General features: G+C 56.3%; 1 protein-coding gene across 1 annotated transcript; it reads left to right on the top strand.

The window, feature by feature from the left end:
• Positions 1 to 594: 594 nt before the first annotated feature.
• Positions 595 to 13,368, top strand: KCNK17 (potassium two pore domain channel subfamily K member 17). The gene is given in 7 exon segments (XM_089919867.1): positions 595 to 630; positions 811 to 999; positions 1,001 to 1,309; positions 4,198 to 4,312; positions 6,888 to 7,048; positions 7,518 to 7,692; positions 12,397 to 13,368. Coding segments are annotated over 7 exon segments (1,293 nt in total). The 3' UTR covers positions 12,705 to 13,368.
• Positions 13,369 to 20,876: the final 7,508 nt, after the last annotated feature.

The following is a 20,876-nucleotide window of genomic DNA, read 5'->3' on the forward strand; positions in this document are numbered from 1 at the left end:
CTCATCACCCCTTCTGGGCTCTTAAGAGCCTTTCCAAACACTCCCTGGGAAAACACCAGCCCGCTGATCCCAGGAGATTTCGGGGAAATGACCTGCATGGAGGCCCAGCATCCCTTGGGAATACCCTGTGCAGCCTCGTCTCTCTCCTGCCAGACTGACATCTCTGGCCAGGAGGAAAGGAGAGATATACACCAGTCCATCTCAAGGCCCAACTTTACCAAGGACTGCAAACCTCTCTCAGCAAGACAGACCCATAAGTGGCTGGGGACCTCTGGACAGGACTGAGGCAAGGCTGTGAAGCAGAGGAGGCTCCGATGGGACACCTAGGGAAGGATCTACAGCAGCAAGAGACCCGGGTTACACCCAGGACTTCCTAAGACAGAGGAGAGGCCTGAGACACTGAGGACTCCCAGGACTCTTTACATACCCTGGACCCTTCCTCCATCCTGGGTGGAGGAGGGAGTGAGGGGGCCTCTTCAGAAGCAGGGAATGGACAAGCCCACTGGTCAAGGCCCCTCTTGCCTCCCAAGTTCATGGGCAAGTGGTGATTGGCTGGAGCCCCTCATCTTCGGGCACATAAAGGAAAGGATAGTGATGGGAGAGACCCAGAGAGGACCCGACAGGCAGCAAGTCCGTGGCAATAGTCCCAGTGCCCCAGGACAATAAACTTCGCTTGCACTTTCTCTTCACCCTGCGTGCGGTCTGCAAGAGTCCCTCCCACTGTTCGCTACAGGACGCTGGGAGGCTCTGGGCCCCTTCTCTCCCAGCGCCTGCGGTCACCCAGCAGCCCTCCCCTTCTCCCAGAGCTAGGCCTGCCTGGGGGTGGGCACTCCACACACATTCGAGGCGGGGCCAGATGCCCACAGCTGGGCCTCTTTTTGTCCCTGGGATTGGATCCCGGTGGGAGTGGGGCAGGGCTGTCCCATTCCCCAGCACGCCTCCTCTGCTGAGAAAACTGGGCACAGGCAGGCGTTGGCTAGAGAACGGACCAGCCCAGTTCCCTCCTAGCCCTTCCTTTCCGCTTCAGTCCTGGTCCAGGGCTCCCGGCTCCGGCCTCCCTGCCTCTCCCGCTGAGTGCAAGCGGAAAGCACGGGAGGCGCCCGAGGGCAGGGTCTGGGGCTGCGCGATGCCGAGCACATGGCTCCTGCTGCTTGCCTACCTGACTTACCTGGCACTGGGCACCGGCGTGTTCTGGCTGCTGGAGAGCCCCGCGGCGCACGATTCCAGCGAGAGATTCCAGCGCGACAAGTGGGCGCTGCTGCGGAACTTCACCTGTCTGGATGGCCCGGCGCTGGACTCGCTGATCCGGGTCAGGGGCGAGCGGGGCGGCCCGGGCGCGTGGTGGGGCGTAGGGGGGTGGCTGGCGCAGCGGAGCGCGGGGTGCACAGGCATGCGGCGAGAGGGCACGCACCGGCTCGGGTCAGGGCAAAGCCGGGAGCACTTCTCCAAAAGAAAGTGGAGGGCACAGACGCGGGGACGAACGGAGGCGCGCGTTGCCGAGTAGGGACCCCAGAATTGGGCTGGACCCCGATGGAAAGAGCCCAGCTCCGGCGAGAGCAATGCGCAGCGCGGCGCCATGAGTCCCCGGTTCGGGGCGAGAGGGCCTGACCCTCCCTGTCCAGAGAGTTGCGTGGCGCACGCACCCGAACCTGGGGACGAGGACGACAAGGGGCGCGCTAACGGGGTCCAGAGCTGGCTGGCGGGGCCGACCGGGTACGGGCGGCGTAGGGACAGAGCGCGCTGGCCGGCTTGGGAGGTGGCAGGAGGGCGTCGACCTGGGACCGCGCGGCGCTGTGTCGATGTCGGACCTAGGGCCAAGGGCGAAAGGGCACCCTTGGCCCCTTCCACCGGAGACCCAGGTGCAAATTTGAGAATTGGGGGCAAGGACGGCAGAGAGCGCTGGGCGGAGGCCTGGAGGGGCTGAAGGGGGCGGCGGGTGGGAGGATGCAGAGGTCACGGAGGACAGAGACTGCTGAGGGCGTGGGGGAGACCCATCGGGGCCTGGGGAGGAGGGCAGGCAGGCGAGGGTTCTTCCGGGCAGGGCCTCACAGATGAACGGAGGTCTCCTTCAACTCTGGGCAGGCGACGAGGGACCCGGTGCTGCTTGGATTTGGCGGAAGCATCAACGTCTTGGACCGTGGCTTGGTCAGCGGGTGCAGACAGCTGCGCCCCTAGACCGACATCCCCACCCTGCAGTCCCCGTGCCTCCTCTGGCGAGGAGGGCAAGGCCTGTGTGCCAGAGTCACCAGCCCAAAGCTAGTCCCCAGAAGGTCGCAGGGAAGTGTGTCGGGTGGGAAGGGACCGGAGCACTGGATTGGAGGTAGAGTCCTGAGCCCTGAGACTGGGCCGCTGTGGCTGGGCCTGGAGCTGGACAGGGAAAGGACTATCTCTGTTAAGAATCTGATGTGACACCTCCACCCGCTACATCTCAACTTCTACAAATACAGCCCGACTGCCTAGTCCTGGGGGCTGTGTGACACGCCGCTTGAAAAGGTGGTGGACTTCAATTGCCAGCAGCCTGGGCCCAAGGAACGTGACAATGATGGCAACGGGAATGATAGTAAATGCTTACTGTGTGTCAGGCACTGTTCCTACTGTATTAACTTGGTTCATCCCCACCTACCTCACAGGTAGGTGCCATTATTATCATCCCCATTTTAGAGATGGATAAAATGAGGCTCAGAGAGGTTAAATACAAATGCACAGGTTCATAGCCAGTGCAGTGGGGTTGTCAACCATGAGTACCAGCTCAGTACAGATCTGTGTATGTGGGTGTTTCCCAAGGATCCCTGGGGGGCTCTCATCTCTTCCTCTCCACGCCCTCCTGCTCCACCCCCACTTCACCTCCTTCCTCAACCCCCTGTGGATTCAACCATCCCCAAGAATAGGGATGCGGTATCTCCAACCCAGATCAACCCCCTGAGTGCAGACATGTAAGTGCAACTTCCCACGGCCCTCAAATTCCCACAGGGTCAAGAGCAAGCAGTTCTCCTCCTCCCAGCCCTGTTCCTCCACCTGTTCTAAATCTCTGTCCTTGGCCTCACCTCCACACACCTTCACAGAGTTCTTAGATGCTTCTCTCACTACCCACACCAAATAAGGCCAGAGCCCTGGGCTTCTGAATATCTTCTCTCTGTGCCTCCTGGGCCACTCTGTGCTAGGATGCAGCCCAGGCCCTCCCCATCACGCACCCCTGCAGGACTCTCTCCCCTTCCCATCTGCCAGCAGCTTCTATGCTGCCAGTTGCCACAGAGCACACATACCTGAGCTTGCCTCGCCTTTGCTCGGTGACCTTAGGAGATGCCTGCCACTCCATCCCTGGCATGGCAGAGTCAAGCATGGCCTGGCTGCCAACTACCTTGCAGTCTCCCTATTCTACACCCCAGACCCAGTCCTCCCTCCCAGCCTTTGCTCCTGCGGCCCCATTTACCTAAACGTCCTTCCACCAGGAACAGTCCTATCCGACCCTCAAGGAAGGCCCAACTAAAACATCACCTCCTCCATGAAGCCTTCTGCCCCTACCGCCATCAGAATGCACACTTTCCCTACCTGTATTCCAACAGCGTTATATTTGCAGTATTGATGATGATAGCAACTGCTAACCTTTCCCATGTTCCATGTTCCAGACTGTTCTAAGTCTTTACACCTAACACCTCATTTAACCCTCAACGACTCGATGAAGCGGGTGCGATTAGTACTCCCATTTTACAGAGAAGGGGACTGAGGAGCAGAGAAGTTGGATATCTTACCCGCGATCATGCAGCTGCACTGCCTGTGTGCCTAAAGCTGCATGGACTGCACCGTATCAAAGTTAGTTAAGTTGTTGGCTCTGTCCTGCTGAAGACTGAGGTCATGTCTCCTTTATCTTCAGCTCCCCTAATACACCACATGTACCAGGGCTTGTTGCAAGAACAGGAGTGAGCAGGGGAGAGAACAAATGGAGTTCTTCCAGCCAGTGAGATATCCTGGGCTGACCTGGGTTCTGGGGTGAAGAGAGGGGAAGGAGCTATCCCCATGGTCCCTTCCCGTGGGGAGCCCCTGGTTGGACTGAAAGAGCCTCCTAGCCCCAGACAGGCTGGGATCATTGTCACGAGTATGTGTGTGTGTGTGTGTGTGTGCGTGTGTGTGTGTGTGTGTTTGGGTGCAGGGGCCCCATCGCCCCACAGAGCCTGGCGGTCACTACAGCCTCTCCCCCAGGGCGTCATCCAAGCCTACCAAAATGGGGACATCGTCCTCGACAACACCACCAGCATGGGGCGCTGGGAGTTTGTGGGCTCCTTCTTTTTCTCCGTGTCCACCATCACCACCATCGGTAAGAGCAGGATGGGGCCAGGGAGGGGGGGCTGGGAAGGGCAGCCTCCCCTGAGGGACAGGACACCAGTTACTTTCGGAGGGGTTACTAGGGCCTCCTGGCTCTGAGCGTAAACAGACACAGCAGCGTGGGCACCGCCTGGGAGCAGAACCTTGGGCTCACTGAAGATGTGCTGAATCGGCTTCTGCATTGCACCCAGGTCCCCAGGAGGTTTGTGAAATGCTGCTCTGGGGACTTCTGCCTCACACAGCCTTTCAGGCAGCTGAGGGCCCCCCGGGTAGCAATAAAGACGCTGCTGGGCACAGTAAGTGTCCTGGTCTGCTCAGCCAAGCCCACCCAGCACTCAGCCTGGGTTAGGGAGTGGTGAGGGCAGAGGGGAGGTAAGGGAAAGTTGGGGAGGAAGGAGGGGCAGAAATCCAAAAAGAGCCTTTTGACCCCCTGTGCGCAGCCTTGGGGAAGGCGGCCCTTCCCACCTCTCCACAGCTCACTAAGGCACCCCCTCACCCCATCACCATCCTCTCCAACGCCTTTCCTCCCTCACACACCTGGACCCCTGGGCTAGACCTCCCTCCCCCATCTCTAGGCCTGTCCTCAGGAGAGCAGAGGTGGAACTTGTCCTGGGTGGGTGCCTGGGGACTGTTGTTTGGGGAAGAAGAGTGGCCTAGATCCCTCTGGCTCTGACACCCAGGAAATAACTCCAGAGGGGCTGCCCCATCACCCTGCCTGGGCACCCTGCCTGGGCGCCCGGCCCGAGCGCCTGCATGACACCAGACTCACCACCAGGTGGCGGGCGGACACCACTGGTGGCTACCACCTCCAGCCAGCTCCGCTCCCCAGGAAACTCCCAGTCACTCTCCTCCCCAGAGTGGAGCCAGGCAGACGCACCCAGAGGACTCTCCCTGTGGCTTTAAATAATACTTCTTGGAAGCAGATCTCAGGCTGCCCGGGGGCTTGGGCAGTCCTCCACCTTGAAGCAAGCATGCTTGGGAGGCCCCTCGACTCCATGGGCCCTGCGCCCCGGAAGGCTGGGGCAGGATGGTGTTTATTCACCCTTACACCCCCGGGTCTAGTACAAGGCCCAGCATACAGTGGGTGCTCGACAAATGCTGACATAACGAATTCCAAATATACGCACTCTACCACCATTTATTGAGGTCCAGAGCAGGAGGGGATGTTGATGGACAGTCACTGTGGGCCATGTCTCCCAGATGTGCGGGGGTCTCTCATCTCTGAACCCCACACCTCCTACACTCTCTGACCTGGACCTGTGACCGGCCCACCTACTTCAGAGTTTCGCAGCCTCTCTCTTCCCAGCTCTACCATTCCTGATGTGGACTTTGTCCCTGTCTCTTCTCTGCACTCAGTACTGCCCTAAAACTGTCTGGGCCGGCTCTGAGCGGGGAGGAGGGCCGGGGAAGGGGTCTCCACCCTACCCCACACGCCTGGTCTGCGTACCAGGCACCGTAGGAGCACTTTTATACTCGAGATCTCATTTTGTCCATATGGTCCAACCTCCAAGGATAAGGCTTCTTCTTCTCACGGGTGAGGAAGCTGAGGCAAAGGAGTTGCACAACTTGCTCAGGATCGTGTAGCTAGTAAGCCACAGGGTTGGAGTTCAAAACCCAGCTGGGGGCCATCCTTGCCCTTTCCAACAGCACCTACCCTTAGGGTGGGAATTCTAAACGGCAGGAAAAAAGAGACAGCCATTCAGAGGTGGACAATAGGGAAGTTCATGATTCTGATTCCAACCACACACACACTCACACGGACACACATGCACACGGAGAAAATGCAGAGAAAGGAGGGGGAGAGGGGAGATGGGAGACCGGGTACATGTGGGACAGTTCACGACAGAAGGAAGGGGTCCTGAGAGGCGCAGCAGCGGGCTGCCTCCTTGGCACCCCTGTTACCCTAGGACCAGCACCCTGGGAGGGCTGTACTTTCCAAGCCCTAGAATGAAACAGGGTCTGACCGGCACACAGATACTTCTGGGCCAGCAGGATGGGCCTGAGCCCTGAAATCATTTGTCATCTATAAAACCCATCACCAACTTGCTCATTTATTCACTCAGCTACCCATCCATTCATTCAACAAAAAGACTGAGTACCTAGTATGGTCCAGATAGTTCTAGGTGCTGGAGCTACAGTGATGAGCAAAGCTGGCAAGTCCCTGCTGCCCATGGGGGGCTGATATCCCATTGTGAGGGAACTCATGAGAAACTAACATCTATCCTGAAGGAAGTGGCTGGAGGCTCTGCAGGCTCCCACACCCCTCTCCCACATCCCTCTGCCCACCCAGGGAGGGAGGAAACGAAGCGAGGACAGACGGGATTCTCACACTTTGTGGTGTGTACTCATGCACACAGCACCCCCTAGAGATTCGGTTTTCCAATCTGTCAATCTGGGCATAATCTGCATTGGGAAAGGTGGCTGAGGCTGGACTGAGGGAGCAAGTATAGCGCCCTGCATGGGAAGGGAAGGCCATGATACATACCAGCTGCCTTGTCCGTAGCGGGTTAGGAACGGGGGCCCCTGAAGATGGAAAGGCCTCCTGAAGTGTCCCCCTCTGGCCTCAGGCTACGGCAACCTGAGCCCCCGCACGATGGGCGCCCGCCTCTTCTGCATCTTCTTTGCTCTCGTGGGGATTCCGCTCAACCTCGTGGTGCTCAACCGACTGGGGCATCTCATGCAGCAGGGGGTACACAGCTGCGCCCGCATGCTGGGGGTCACCTGGAAGGTGAGGGGGCTGCAGGAACAGGGGCGAAGGACGGGTCACTTCTAGAATGGGGGGCTGTGGTGGGAATCGGGGCCGTGGATGGCCAGGTTGTCACTACCTGGAGGGAGAGTCTCTGGTAGAAGATGATGGCCGTGGTGGGTAAAAGGGTTCACTGGTGGGAACAAGGGATCCTTCTGGGAATCGGGGTTACTGGTGGGAGTGTGGTGGGGTTGGGGTCACTGCCCAGAACGGGGGTCTTCAGTGATAAAGGGACATCAGTGGGGAGACACAGTGGGACCTGGAGCTAGCCAAGGCCTTGTCCAGGAGCCTGGAGAACTCACACCAGGGACAGAGGCCCCAAAGGCGGCCCCCTTCTTACGAGGGTAGCGCTCACCCAGCCGTCGGCTCAGTACGCCCCCAGGCTGTCTGCCCCCGGCCCCATGCACTGAGCAGAGGCCTCATGGGGGCTGGGCGCTACGTGCACCCTCAGGACCCGGCCAAGGCCCGGTGGCTGGTGGGCTCCAGCGCCCTCCTGTCCGGCCTCCTGCTTTTCCTGCTGCTGCCCCCGCTTCTCTTCTCCCACGTGGAGGGCTGGAGCTACGTGGAGGGCTTCTACTTCTCCTTCATCACCCTCAGCACCGTGGGCTTCGGCGACTACGTGATTGGTGAGAACCCCCAGCGGGAGGCGGGAGGGGCGCCCTCCACTCACCAGCCCATCGTCCGTGTCCCTGGGCACCTGCTGCGTGCCAGGCCCTGTAAGGGTTTAGGGGCCCAAAGTCCAGAGGACACGGGCTTTGGCAGGTTCAACTTGCCTTTGTGGTGTGATAGGGCTAAGGTCACCCAGCTAAAAAGTGACAAGTGGAGTTTGAACCCTGTGCCTCAGGCTGTAAGCCACACTTCTGGCCATCCTGAAAAGCCTGAGAATTCCCCAGGCTCACCTATTATTCTTAAAGCTCATCAGATAAAGGGGGACCCTGAGTTCTCTCCCCCGTCCATCGTTGTCCCAGGGTCTCTCCTCCCCACTTCACCCCGCCCCACGAAATGCCCCTGGGTTCAGGGCCACGAAGCCCACATCACAGCCCAGGGGGTCTGGCAGGAGAGTCTGGGAGAATCAGAAAATCCCAGCCTCCCCTAACCCCCAAACAATTGGTCTCCAAACTTGGTCAGTAAGAAAGGGCTGTGTGGTCCAGAGGGTCCAAGGTGGGGTTTAATCCGCGGTCATCACCCATCGTGGTCAAGTCAAGGGCCCCCGGAAGCGACTGTCCTTGTATTAAAAACCTGTGGCAGTTGCCCAGCAGGTGGCAACAGAGGGACATTCTGCGGGGCGCAGGGGTGGCTGGACACCCAGCCCAGTCCCATCCCCCTTTACTCCCCCCCGCAGAAGGGTCACCAAGTGAGCAGTGGCCATGGCCTCAAGGGGCTCTGTGCCCTCCTTCAGGTCTCTGGCCCTAAAGTGAGTTGGAGGCGCTGCCCTTCTGCTCTCCTGCAGAAACAATGTGAACCCAGCCTGGAATATTGAAATGAGGTCCTACCAAAGTAACAAACAGCTATAGCCCATTAAGCAACCACGAGTGATGATTGTCACCACATTTTACTGAGGAGAAGAACGAAGCTCACAGAGGCCAAGACGTTTGCCTGAGATTTTGCACAGCTAGTGGGGTATGACTTCTGACCTGACTCCAAAACTCTTACCCCTTTCCAGACGGCCTCACATATCCCCTGTCTGGGCGTCAGTGTTCCTGTCTATAAAATGAGGGGCTGGTCTAGGTGATGGCTAAGACTCCTCAGTGCTTTCTGGCCTGTGTGCAAAGTCCCCTTCCCTAAACCTCTCCTTCCCCAGGAAGCAAGGTCTGGTGTCAGGGGCGTCATGCTGCCCCTTCCTGATATCCTCTGTCTTGGAAGGGAGGCCATTGCTCTGGAAGAGAAGCTTTGGGACAGTTTCCTCCAAGTGCGTCATGCTATCACTCCTACCCTCAGAGAGGAGAGATGTATCTGAGGAGAGCTGAGCCCGCCGTCCCCACATCTGCCCACCTCAGAGCTCAGAGAATGAGTTTTGGGTATGCCCTCTCCTCTCTGTTCCCACTGCCGTTTCCCTAGTCTAGGCAGGGCTGTTGCACATGGCTGGTTGTACAGGTTGGGCACTGCACAACCCTAACGGGTTGCCATTCACACAGAGCATGATGAGGATGGCACCCATGGAATGGTACAGCCTCTGTCCTTGTCCTCCCTTGGCTCTCATGACCTTTAAAATGGCAAGTGCTATCATGTCACCTGCCCAGCTCCTCTGAAAACCTTCAGTGCTTTCCTGCAACAGCTGGCCCCCTCCACTGACTGCCCCCCACCTTACCCCAGGGCTCAAAGGATGAAACGCAGGATGTGTCTCCAGTGATAGTCCTAAACCCACAAGTCCTTGTTCTCTGAGGGTGCCCATGCAAGGAGGGGGGAGGAGAAGAGGGAATGGGACCCCCAAATGCAGTCTCTTTGTGCCCATGGATCACTAGGGCTCCTAAAGTTTGGTCCTAGATGGGAATAGCTGACAGCAGGCTCCCCTAGAAGCTTACCTGGAGGAACCTTTATGGGGTTACTGAGGACACACTTTGTGAGTATGTCCAGAGGCCCCACAGCCCCCTGAGGGAAGGCAGGGCAGGGGGAGGAGGGGGCAGGCCTCTCTAGCCATGGGCAATCTGGAAATGTGAAGCAAGGCCTCTGCCACCACCGGGGGGGCGGGGGGATGGGGCGGCAGAGACATCCACACAGCTGCAGGAGTGAGGAGGGACTGGCAGGGCAGGGAAGCTGGTGTATTAGGCGCAGGGCCCCCAGAGTCCCCTTCAGCCAAAAACTCTGACTGAGAAGGCCTGGTATGAACCTACGAGGGCCCTTTAAGTCCAGAGGGACTGCCGGGCAGCCCACTCCCACCGAGTGGCAACAGGCAGAACTGTCCCCTTCACCACATCTCCAGAGATGTGCTACTCACACTTTTCCCTCTGCACCCATCTCAGTGTCTCGTGACAAGTGACCACACGTACCCTCACTTGCCCTCTGCAGATCACACAGCCCTGGGTTGAGGCTGTTATGGCCGGGCTGGTCGGAAGAGTATTTCATGGTCGCCCACGTCCAGCATAGAAGCGGAGAGCTCAGAGTGGAGAGGGAAGCAGGGCCCGGTCACATAGAGGGCCTCACAGGCCGAGTCATGGATTTTGGACTCTGTCCTAAGACTAAAGGAAAGCACTTATGGTTTTCAGAGGAGCTGGGCAGGTGACATGATAATACTTGTCATTTTTAAAGCTCATAAGAGTCAAGGGGGGACAAGGACAGAAGCTGGAACAGTCCATGGGTGCCATCCTCATCATGCTCTGTGTGAATGGCAACCATTTAGGGTTGTGCAGTGCCCAACCTGTACAACCAGCCCCTGACTGCCTCATCTACAGACCCAGAGAGGGGAAGGAAGTTGATTAAGGTCATAGAGCAGGCAAGCCAAGGACAGGTCTAGGATAGACTCCCAAGCCAGGGATCCTCATACACATATGTTCTAAGATCTTCCATAGCTCAGAGGGGACAACCCACCGTCACTTCTTCCCCATGTCTCTCAGCCTTCCTCGTCCTCCAGGGATAGGACGAAACCCCTTTCTTGGATGGGAGTGCTGAGGTCCACCACCTGGACTCTGGGTGTCCACTGTCCTGTGTCAGCAGCCACAGGGTGTGTTGTCTTCACAGTCGCTCCTCTTGGCCCCAGTGCCGTGGCCGGGACAGCCCCCAGGTCCCAGCCGCCTGCTTCTCCCTAGCTCACAGCCTCCGCTTCCCCCAAATGCATTTGCAATTCCGTTGAGCGCCTTGCCAGCTGCCAGGTCTCCTGCCACTTATGATTTCGGCTAAAAAAACAATGAAATAAGAGGGGAGAAGAACACCTCCTCCCCTCCGTTGCCAGAAGCAAGTCGAGCTGACGGGCAGAGAGCTGGCTCACGGCTGATCTCATTTGGGACCGCCAGCGGAATGGTGGCCCTGTAACCCAATCAGCCTAATCCAATCCCAGCTTCCGCCAGGCAGTGACGTCGGGCCCGGGGCTGTGGGCTCATCCCTGAGCTGGGGCCCAGGAGAGGGGCTCGGGCTAGGAAGACAGGGAAAAGAGGTTGTGTTGGGGCCAGCAGGACAGGGTAGGGGGTGGACAGAGGGGTGAGCGGTACAGAGAGTTGAGACAGAAGACGATGTCAAAGAAATAAGAGGCCAGATCTCTGCCCTTTGAACAATCCTGATCTGATAAGATAGACCCTCCAGCACAGAGGGAAGAGCTAAGTGATGGAGTAGGCTCTTGACACAGCTTATCTAAGCCTCCATCCGTCCCCTCCCTCACTCATTCCTTATCCAGCCCTGACTGTGCTGGGGCACAGTGTGGGGATCCAAAGGCGAGGAAAGCAATCGCCTGACTATAGGTCTTACATGCCAGGCACCATCCTTAGCACTTTATGATGTGAACCCATATGATGGTCGCGACAGTCCTAGAAGGTGGACGCTCTTGTTGTCTCCATTTTATAGATGAGGAAGCTGAGGCCCAGAGAGGGTAAGTAACATACAGACTGCGGGAGACAGGGGCCCAGTCTAGTCTCTGGGGAGTAAAGTCTGAGCTGAGATCTGAAGGGTAAGGAAATGAAGAGCGTTCTGAGCTGAGAGGACAGCAAGTACAAAGGCCCAGGGGCAGGAAAGAGGATAGATGGAGAAATGGGGGAAAGACCACAGTGACTAGAGCACAGCACTCAAGGGGGAGAGGCATGCAAAGCGGGGCTGGAGAAGCAGCTGGAGGGCATTGGGATGAGAATGTAGGATGAGAATGTTCTTCCTAAAGCTCCTGGAAAGCTCCCTTCCTTCAGACATGAGAAAACCAAACACAACAACAGGCCAACCACAGAGCAGGCATTAGAATCTCTTGGAGGGTTTGTCAAAACACAGATTGCTGGGCCCACCCCCAGAGTTTGTGATTCAGTAGGTCTGGAGTGGAATCCAGTCTTTCACATTTTTCGCAAACTCTCAGGGGATGCTGATGCTACTGGTCCAGGGACCCCACTTTGAGGACCACTGGGACAGAGCACAGAGTCCTTCAGAAAGACAAAGAAGAATTTTAGCTTTGAGGACCACTGGGACAGAGCACAGAGTCCTTCAGAAAGACAAAGAAGAATTTTAGCTTCTAAACCCTAGGAGTTAATCCAGGGAGGCTTCCTAGAATCCAAGGGAGGTGACCACAAGACCAGCAATCTCAACCCGGTCTGGACTTCCCACATTCTACTCAGACACATCAAGCCATGTATGTCTGTTTCTGTTTTGGGAGCATAGCCCTGACTTTCCCAGGTCTCTGTCCTCTGACCTTGCTTCTCCCCCAGGGATGAACCCCTCCCGGAATTACCCTCTGTGGTACAAGAACACAGTGTCTCTGTGGATCCTCTTTGGGATGGCGTGGCTGGCCTTGATCATCAAACTGATCCTCTCCCTGCTGGAGGCTCCACGAGGATTGTATCCCTGCTACTGCCACAGCTTTAAGGGGAACTTCAAGCCCCGAAGCTGGAGACAGAGCCTGGATGGAGGGGCAGAGCCCCACTCCCCACAGCCAGGCTGCTATCTGGAGAGACCTGTAATCATGAATTGCCCAGAGCCCTCTGTTCAAGTCTCACACTGTGGAAAGGACAGCTAGCTATATTCTATTTGTTCCACCTTCTTCTTCAGCAGCAAGATCCCTGATTTTAAGCTTGGCATAAGACCACCCAGACTAAAGTCTACATTTTTTGGTCTTCCCTTAAAGCTAGGTGCAGCTATATGATTAAATTTTGCCCAACAGGATACACAGAGAAGTATTCTGTGTGACTTATTACGGATGTGACTTCCAGTGTGTGGGGGATGCTCCTCTTTACCACGTCCTTCTTCTAGCTGGCTGCAATGCTGATACGGTGGCTGGAGCTCTGGCAGCTACGTCGCACCATGAGGTAGAGGTCATGTTTGAGATTGGCGACACAATAAGATAGAAAGAGCCTGGATTCCTGATGTTTGCAGAGCCACCATAACAAACCTGGACTGAATACCACCAGACTTCATTTATGTAAGAGAGAAATAAATGTTGATCTTATTTAAAACGCTATTAATTGGGTTTTTCTGTCACTCATAACCAAATCTAATTCCAGTTCTGGATGACACACGCACCAGAGACAAAGGCAGCTTCTGAGACTGGAGTATACATAAAGAGAAATCACTCCCTCCCCAGGTGAGTTTGCCCAGGACTGGTGGAGGGAACGGATTGAGGGCCGCACTGCAGGCCCCCACAACCCCAGAGACCTTCCAGGTAAACTCACTAAAGATTTGCTGATAACTCTCAAGGTTGGTACAGCCAGCAGGCAGCTGGTCCCAGTTTGGCTGCTAAATTCTTGCTCTATCACTCACTCATACCACAGAAAAGCCCAGGACAGGCCAGTGGGCTCCTCCTGCCTCAACATGGTCCACTGCATTTGAACGCTCCAACCACAGTTTGCAAAGCCAGGTAGGATTTGCAGAGGTCACTTCTCTTTGCAGAGCATCTCACCCTAAGCATTTCCGTCTCTCACTCAGTGTTGCCACTAAAGCAGCACATAGCTGTGTGGTCCCCACCTCACCCGGGAACCCAAGCCCAGCCAGGAGGCCCTGGCAGTACCAGGCAGCACCTACAGATCACCTGGGGCAGTTGGGTTCTTGGCCTCAGTGGGTATCTGCAACTCTGCTCCCCTCTACCATCCTATAGGTAGCATCACAGGGACCTGGGGGGTGGGGCTCCATGTGGCCCCTCCCTGTGATGAACCCCTCAGCCTCAGGGCCCTCCTGGAACTGGGTCTGGGGCAGCCTCCTGGCCAAGGAAGAAGGAAGGGCTGTTACACCAACCAGCTTGTGCCAACCGGCCTGGGCCAAAGTGGACCAAGGCCAGACCCAGGAGCAAACACCAGCGAGTAAACAGCAGGGTCCGTGCCCACTTCTTAAGGCCCACAGGCTGGGCAGAGGAAAGTGGAGGTGAGGAAGAGATTGCTGGAGGTCTGGAAGTAGCATCCCTTGTATTGATACATAGCACACTCCAGAAGGAGGACCTAGCAATTCAAAACTGGGAGAGAGGGAGAGACTGGAGTGCTGGGTTGGCCTCTGTGGCCCCAACTCTGTCTTGCCTTGAACCCCTTTCTCCTCACGCCTAGCCTCTCTAGACAGAGTCCCTCTCTCCCCACCAAGCCCTTCACCCTTGCGCACTCCTGCCCCTGCTCACAATGCCTGCCCCAGAGGGAACTTACAACCTGCTGTGCTGGGGGTGGAGCAGAATAAGGCTTCTTGATTGGCCAGTTCCTTACAGACGTCTGCTCCACAGCCAATGAGAAGAGTCGCTGGAACTCTAAGTACAGATCCGGAAGTGGGGAGGGGACACAGGTGAAGAGTGAGGGGTTGTAGAGCGGCGGGAGAAATAGAGTAACGAAGTCGGGATCTGGGAAAGACACGAGAACAGAAAAGCCGACCTTAGGACAGAAATCATAGAGCAGAACGGGCGGCGAGGTCTTTCCCACGTGAAGCGATGATGCCGCAATAGGGTCAGCCAGAGAGCTGTGCACAGTGTGCGGGTAAGGAACCAAGTCATTCATTCGCTCACACAGCCTGGGCCACCAAGTCCTGGAGGAGGAAGGAAAGGGGCCCCTCAGAGCAGTATACTGTGGTTGTAAAGGGCGTGAGTTTAGAGCCAGCCTGCCTGGCTCACCCACCAGCCCTGTGATCCTGGACAAACCACTTAAAGTTTCTTTGCATCAGTTTTCTCCTCTGAAAAATGGAGATAAGAGCAGAGCTGATCTCCCGGGCGTAAACGAGTGGCTGTGCAAAGTACAAGAAGGATGTGCATCAACCCAGAGGAAGAATGATGTGCACGTCAGCTGCTGGCGGTCCACGGCAGGCCCAGTGGCCGGGGCAGGAGGCGGACACCGTGCAGGCCGGCAGCCAGGTGACAGGCAGCGCCTCTGATGACCCCTCTCGGGGCTGGGCGCTGGCCAGGCAGGCTGGGCTGAGCAAGTGGTGACGCAGGATGGAGCCCTGCCCTTGGGCGCTCCCAGGCTGATGCCATGGTGCTGCTGGCCGGGATGAGGGGCCTGGACCCGCATGAGTCACAGGGGAACCTCCTAGCAGAGGCCAGGAAGTGTGTGCTGCGTGCAAGTGCAGGGCCAGGGGACCACGATGCGGAGGGACAGGCAGACCCCTCACACCAGCCAGCTGCTGCCTCTGCCTTCCCTCCTGGATGGGCTGCCCAGCTCTGTGGCTCCAGCACAGTCGGGACAAGATCAGACCCAATGTCAAGCAGTGGTTCCCTTTGAAACAGTGGCATCTTTTACGGTCATCGTGGTCGTCATCGTTATCACTTCCTACGTTTATCCTGTGCTTAGTAAGCATCAGATGCTGTTCTAAGCTCTTGGTCGTTCTCTTCTCCCATCAGCTCTGTGAGAAGGAGCTATTTATTTAATGCTCTCTTAACATGGGGAAAATGAGATTTTCGATGGACGTTAAGACCAGAGGTAGCCACGGGTCCCCGTGGGTGGGTAATCTTTTTTTTTTTTTTTTTTGCGGTACGCGGGCCCCTCACTGCTGTGGCCTCCCCCACCGTGGAGCACAGGCTCCGGACACGCAGGCCCAGTGGCCACGGCTCACGGGCCCAGGCGCTCCGCGGCACACAGGATCCCCCCAGACCGGGGCACGAACCCGCGCCCCCCACATCGGCAGGCGGACTCTCAACCACTGTGCCACCAGGGAAGCCCTGGGTAACCTTAACTGTTGCTGCCAGTCCTCTGGGATGTAATGAGGGCCTGGCCTGGGGGGCAGGGAGACTTCCTTTAAGCCCATTGAGTTCGTAACCAGCCTCTCTGCTTTCTACGCCTCATTTTCCTCATCTGTAGAAGAGGCTGGCTTCAGGGAGTCTGAGCCTTACTACTTCTACACCCTCAGCTTTCGTCTGGATTTTCTAATTAACCACGTTTCAGGGAGGGCAGTTCCTCCTGGCCCGACCCAACTCCTGGGGCTGTCTTAAGAGTTTGGATCCAAGAGATCTCTCTCCTCTCTCTCTCTCTCTTTCAAACACACACACACACACACACACACAAGTTCACCAGGCCCTTTCCCCTACCCTCATGGCCCATCCGATGCTAAAGGTCCGGCTTGGGGAGGGATGTCCATTCATTTTAGGAGCCAGGACAGAGAAGGACTTGACTCAGAGGGAGCTGGAGGAAGCCTCAGTCTGGGGCAAGAGTTATGCTGAGACTCCCTCATTCCCAATTCCCCTCGGACCTTACCACACCAGGTTCCACCCCAGGCTCCAGGCCTGGAGAGCACTGAGCTGAAGTCGGCCCCACAGACTGCCCCTCGCACCCTCCCCAAACCCCCCACACTGCTGGCCCCAAGACCTCCCAGCCCACAGATCCACCCACCCACCCACAGGGCTGGTCCTGGGCCTCCCGCCCCAGTCCATCCCACCCCCCATGTACATACGGTGCTGGTCCCTGGGCCTCTGACCTCACCGACCCTCCTCCCTCCCCCCAATACACAGTGCAGAACTCCCTTATCTCCTGTCTCTCCTTTGCCCTTTGCTGGGAGAAACTCATCTCACTTAAAATTGTTCTTTGGAGCCAAGGAGACAGCCACCCTTCCCTCCCCCGAGGCCTTCTCAGCTCATCCCTAGGGTCTTTGCCCAAGATTACCAGCCCCGACTTCCAATCAAAAAATCTCTCCCAAGCCTTCCGGGACCCCTTGTAGCTCACAGCCTGCAGGCAGGAACAGCAGCTGGAGCTGGACATGGCTCTTGTAGGGCACCAGGGATGCTCCCCTCACCCCGCCCACCCCCCCCACCCCCGGAACATTCTCCAGAAGTACGAAAGCAAAACTGTGCAAACGGGCTCCCCTCCAGCCACTGACCCAGGCTCCTGCCCTCTGTCTGGCCCTGGGGGTAGGATTCTGTTCAGCCTTTGCCCACATTCCAACCTTCTCACATCTTTTCAGACCAACTTTTATTATACCTCATTTAATTCCTCCCTGGACTCGGGCAGACGTGAGTCTATATCCCGACTCTATCGATTGCTGTACAATGTTTGAGAAGTCACATAACCTCTCTGAGCCTCAGTCTTCCCATCCTTAAAATGGAAACCCTGATACCAACCTCAGGAATGTTTTGAGGAATGTGAGGAAATGAGTAATGGATAAGAAAGCACCCATGTTGTATCTAGCACAGAATAGGGCTCAGAAATATTTGTTTCCCCCGCTTTCTCTTCTTCTTGGACTGAAGCTTCTCCCCCTCCACCCTCTTTCATCTAGCAGTTCATGAAGCCCTTCCGTGCCCCTTCTTCCCAGAGGACCTCCTGGACCTGCCTGCCCTTTGGCCCCTCCAGTGGACTTGGGAGGGGCAGGAAATAAGGAGGGGATGGAGGGAATAAATTTGCCAAATTCTGGGAAGCAAGGAGACAGATTGTAAAATGAGAGGGTTAGTGTGAGTCTTGGACGGGCAACTCCCCGATCTGCCCACCAGCCAGGGCCTCTCGGGTCAGGAGGGGTGAGGTGGGGTGAGGGGCAGCGGAGAGGGGTGGGCGGGAGCCGCCAGCAGCGCTCTGGCTGTGCATCTCTCTCAGCTCCCCTCCCCATCTACCCTCTGCCTGTCTCTGAGCCCCTGAACCTTCCAGGGTGCGGGACAGGGGCTGACCCCTAAGGACTGTGTCACCCAGGCCAATTCGATCTTTGACTTCAGACTTGATTAAGCCTGAGAAGGAAAGTGATGGGGGGAGGTGGCAGGGAAAAGTCAGGGTATTTGCTCCCCTCTCCCTCTGGGTCCAGCAGTGGCTGTGTTCCTCACCTAAGGGCACAGTGTCTGGTGGCCCCTTTCCCAGGGTAGCAGCGTTGGCTGGGTTCTCATAAGACCTCCCTTCCTTGCCCCGTCAGGCCTGGGGGGGTAACGACTCCCCCCTATTGCTAGTCCCTGGGAGCCACACCATCGCTTAGACCTGCCCACACTGTACATGCTTCCTTCGTGACATTCTTTGCCAGGAACTCTTGGAAAGTGCCGTCTGCTCCCTGCAAGGGCTTGATTGATCCGAGCACCCAGTTCATCAATTTCTCACCTACTCCTTGAGCCAAACTGGAGCCAGATGGTGGGGACAGAGGCTCAAAGCACTGAATTAATGCTTGGAGGAATCAATCCAGCTGCCCTGGTCCAGGATCCAGCTCATGCTCTGGGTAGCGAGAGTGGAGGCCCAGACTTGGTGCCAGGGCAACCTCGTCACTCTTGCCTACCTCAGCCTGGCTGGGGACAGGAGCACGAGGGAAGGGGAAAAGCCTCCCGGAAACCCTGGTCTGGGCCCTGCAGAGAAGTCAGGGAGGAAGGGACAGACCCTGCCCCCAACAGGAAACCCCTTCATCAGACTGGGGGCTCCATGACCTGAGAAACCAGGTCTCCCCTATCTGACTAGATGCTCCCTTAGTGCAGGGGCTGCATCTCACTCATTTGTTTTTGTTTTATGGGGGGGGGGGGTTGTTTTGTTTTTTTGTTATTATTTTTTGTGTGTGTGTGGTATGCGGGCCTCTCACTGTTGTGGCCTCTCCCGTTGCGGAGCACAGGCTCCGGACGCGCAGGTCCAGCGGCCATGGCTCACGGGCCTAGCCACTCCGCGGCATGTGGGATCTTCCCGGACCGGGGCACGAACCCGCGTCCCCTGCATCGGCAGGCGGACTCTCAACCACTGCACCACCAGGGAAGCCCTCACTCATTTGTTTTTGGTTTTGTTTTTAAATCATCTCCAACATCTAGCTCAATCACCAACAAACATCTCCTCGGTGCAAAACTTAGAGACAGAAATGTACAAAACGTGACCCCACCACCTTGCGGGGAAGCAGGCCCATCTAAAAGGCAGTGCAGCTCGTGCTGTGTGGGAGGTCCAGAGCGAGACCCTGGAGCTCCTGCCTGGCTCCAATCCCATCTTCCCACTCACTCTTGTATGACCTTGGGCAAGTGACTTCACCTTGGAGTGACCGCCTAGTCCCGATTTTCCCAACACTGTCCTGGGATAGTCTCACATCTAAGGACACGCCTTAGCCCCCAGAAAAGTGGGACCATCTCTACTCTACTCTACCTCCCTGGGCCTCAGTGCCCTCATATGTGAAATGGAAGTGATAATAGCAAGATCTGCCTCACGAGGAAGGCTGTTGCATAGATGAAGTGAGTTCATGGGAATCGAGCACTTAGAAAATGTCTTATGATTTGAACAGAGTAAGTTCTATATGACTTGCCTTCTTTGAGTTTCCTAGAAGCAGATCATGGGACAAGATTTGGCTACAAGTAGTTCATTTGGTAAGTGGGGCCGAGAAGCACCAGTAAGGAAGTAAAGCAAGGGAAGCAAAGGAAACCAAGGCAGAGAATGTTCACGAGCAGGTGACTGCAGTGGGCAGCTGAGGCTCCACCCAAAGCAGAACCCTGGAAGCCTGGGTGGAGCATGCCTCAGAGTTGCCCCCCTGAGGTGCAAGGAAGCTGGGGTATGTAATCCCCAAATCCCATTCTTACTGCTTGAGGGCTGCTCCCTGGGTCTGGAGGTGCTAGCTCCCCAGCACACATGGTGCAGAAGCCTGCAGAGATCACTGGGGTATGAGGACAGGGCAGATAGGGCACTGCCAGCATCTGACCCGTGTACCTTAACCACACTTATGATGTGCAGGAGAGAGGACCCTGCCCAGCTGTGGGAAAGGGGGCCCAGACAGAAGGAGACAATGTCTGGGAGAGCTTTGAAGCATGAGTAGGAGTTTTCCAGGCAAAGGATGAGGCAGGCTTTGTACATGGTGCGTGCACAATAAATGTTTAAATGATGCCAAATAAGTCGAGAGTGATTCAAATGCTTGAACTCGTAGGGCTGACTAGATGTTGGAGAGCTGTGGGCAGACAGAGGAGGAGGTGATGCAGTCAGGCCTGTGGGCATCAGGAAAGGCTGGATCAAGGCATGAGGCTCTGAGCTAGTCCCTGGTTGACAGATGAAGAGGAGGGAGAGTAGTCCAGGTAGAAGAACTTTGAGATAGCTAAAGCAGAAAAGCAGGAACGGTCAAGGGTAGAAAAGAGTGTTTTAAAAAGGGAGGGCTGTAGAGAGGAGGGGGGGAAAGAAAAGAGAAGGGAAGGAGAGGGAAGGCAAGGAAAGGAAAATAGCAGAAAGAGAAGGGACCAGTCAAACTTGGGAGGAGAGGAAAACAGATGTAGAAAGTCTGAACACAGGAGTAGAGGGAAAACCACAGAGGCTTGCATCACAGAGGTCAATGGAAGAGAGAGATAACATGGGAGCATCCAGTTCTGAACAGCTGAGTCCAACCCAGAGTGAAGGCATGAGCCATCCCGGAAGACTTCCTGGAGGAGGTGAGTCCTGAACCAGCCAGAGGCTGCTGTCAGCCCAAGAACAGGAGCTTTGTGGAAAGAAAGCTGCAGGGGCCCTGAGAGTGAGAGTGAGCTGAGAGCAAGGCGCTGCCAGCAAGCCAGGAGGGAGGGTGGTTCCAGCGGTTATTACCGGAGCTGCACAAATATTGTTGTTTTGACTGGTAGTGGGGATTGGTTTATTTTTCCCCAGGAACCACAGTGTGATGTGCAGGTTCATTTTAGAACATGACACCATGGGAAGAGCAACAACCTCTGGCCTCACCTTTCCCACTTTTCCTGGTGAGACACACACATGCACACACACAGACACACACACACAAAAAGTCTTGAAAAATAACCCAAACCACAAATGTCTAATCCACCAACACCAAGGGTCTGCTGGAAATATCTCACTTGACGCAATGGTAAGAACATTGCACTTTTTAAAATATGTAAATC

This window comes from Delphinapterus leucas, chromosome 10 (genome assembly GCF_059928025.1).
Source record: "Delphinapterus leucas isolate spDelLeu-1000000601 "Yukka" chromosome 10, BTC_Dleu_Yukka2, whole genome shotgun sequence".
In the NCBI taxonomy this organism is placed as follows: Eukaryota; Metazoa; Chordata; class Mammalia; order Artiodactyla; family Monodontidae; genus Delphinapterus; species Delphinapterus leucas.